The sequence below is a fragment of the Cryptosporidium hominis genome (genome assembly GCF_000006425.1).
Source record: "Cryptosporidium hominis TU502 chromosome 4 CHRO014187, whole genome shotgun sequence".
NCBI lineage: Eukaryota > Apicomplexa > Conoidasida > Eucoccidiorida > Cryptosporidiidae > Cryptosporidium > Cryptosporidium hominis.
Window position 1 is genome coordinate 1 of NW_666534.1, and position 1,395 is coordinate 1,395.

The 1,395-nt window shown below is 23.3% G+C and overlaps 1 protein-coding gene across 1 annotated transcript; it reads right to left on the bottom strand.

Annotated features, from left to right (window-relative positions):
- Positions 1-43: 43 nt before the first annotated feature.
- On the bottom strand, positions 44-256 carry Chro.40472 (GLP_162_33604_32963). The annotated part of the gene is made up of 1 exon (XM_659897.1): positions 44-256. The coding sequence occupies one exon, from the start codon at positions 254-256 to the stop codon at positions 44-46; it is 213 nt and encodes a 70-aa protein (XP_664989.1).
- Between the last annotated feature and the right edge of the window lie 1,139 nt (positions 257-1,395).

Sequence of the window (1,395 nt, forward strand, 5' to 3'; positions counted from 1 at the left end):
AGAGAATGCTCTAGTTATAAATAAATTATTATTAGTTACCAGTTTATAATATTAATAATATGAACTTTTTAAACTTACAAAGAATGACCATAGGGTTGAAAATAGGATCCCAACTGAAACCTTTTTCACCTCTTGGTTTAACAATTTCACCATCATTCTTTCCTTTAAAAATTATTGGATCAGACATTTTTGTTTCATCGTAATATCCTATTAAAGTCATAGCATATGCAGATTTATCTTGATATGCTTCAAGCATATTGTATAATCCTTGAGCTCCAACAGATTTGAGAAACCATTTCCTATTGGATTAACAATCAATGATTAAAGTTAAAAAAAAAAAAAAAAAATGGATAAATATATTTTGAAGAACTTACACGTATGGTCCAGGAAGTCCATTATATGCATTGAAACAAAGTGAAGTATCTTCAACAAAAACTGGTTTTTTAATTTTCTCATAAGCTGATTTACATTTATGAAGGGTAATTTCTTCAGGAGATCCTTGAAATTCAGGTACTTAATATATAGTTCATCAATAAAATTATTATATAAACAATATTTAATTATTAGATTACTGAAATATATATATTTTACAATACTTACAATCAATATCAACCAATTCAATATCTAACTTTCCATCTAAAATTTTCAAAAATTCTTCAGCCTTTTTTATAATTCCTATATATAAATAATTATAAAGTTTGTTTCAATTTTCATATTTGATATTATTATCTTTTCCCTTTTCCCTTTCCCCACTTACCTGATACTAGATATACCTAAATTTAATAAAGAAAATAATATTTTTTTTAATGTATTGAAGAGAAAAAAAGCTTACTTTAGATTCCTTCATTCTTATTCTGTCTAATTGCCTCAATATTAGTTTTTTCTTCTTTTATTATGATTATTTTAAAGTAATAGCAATAAATAATTCCAAATTTGATGCTAAATTTTTTCTATTAATTATAAAAATTTATATTCTCACAATAACGAAACTATCTTCTAAAACTGTAATTCAATTTTGGGGAATAAGAAACAAAAGATTCGAAATACTGACAATAAATTCCTTAATTACTTTCTTAAATCCTCCTTTTAATTATCAATTTCAATAATACTATCTGATATTATCAAGATCATCTTATCGTCAAATTAATTATTTTACATATTACGTGGCAGTTGCCGCCTAAACTAATAGTAAGTTATTTTATTAAAACAATTATCAGGATATTTGTAAAAATAATGAATAAGCTAATAGAATTATATTAATGAGTTTATGAAGGATTGAATTAATGACAAACAAGTATAAAATCATACTATACATATTCTTATATTTTTTGAAACACTGTTCATTTATTCTTTTTTAACTTATCCTTGAATTCTTCTTTTTATTATTTATAATGG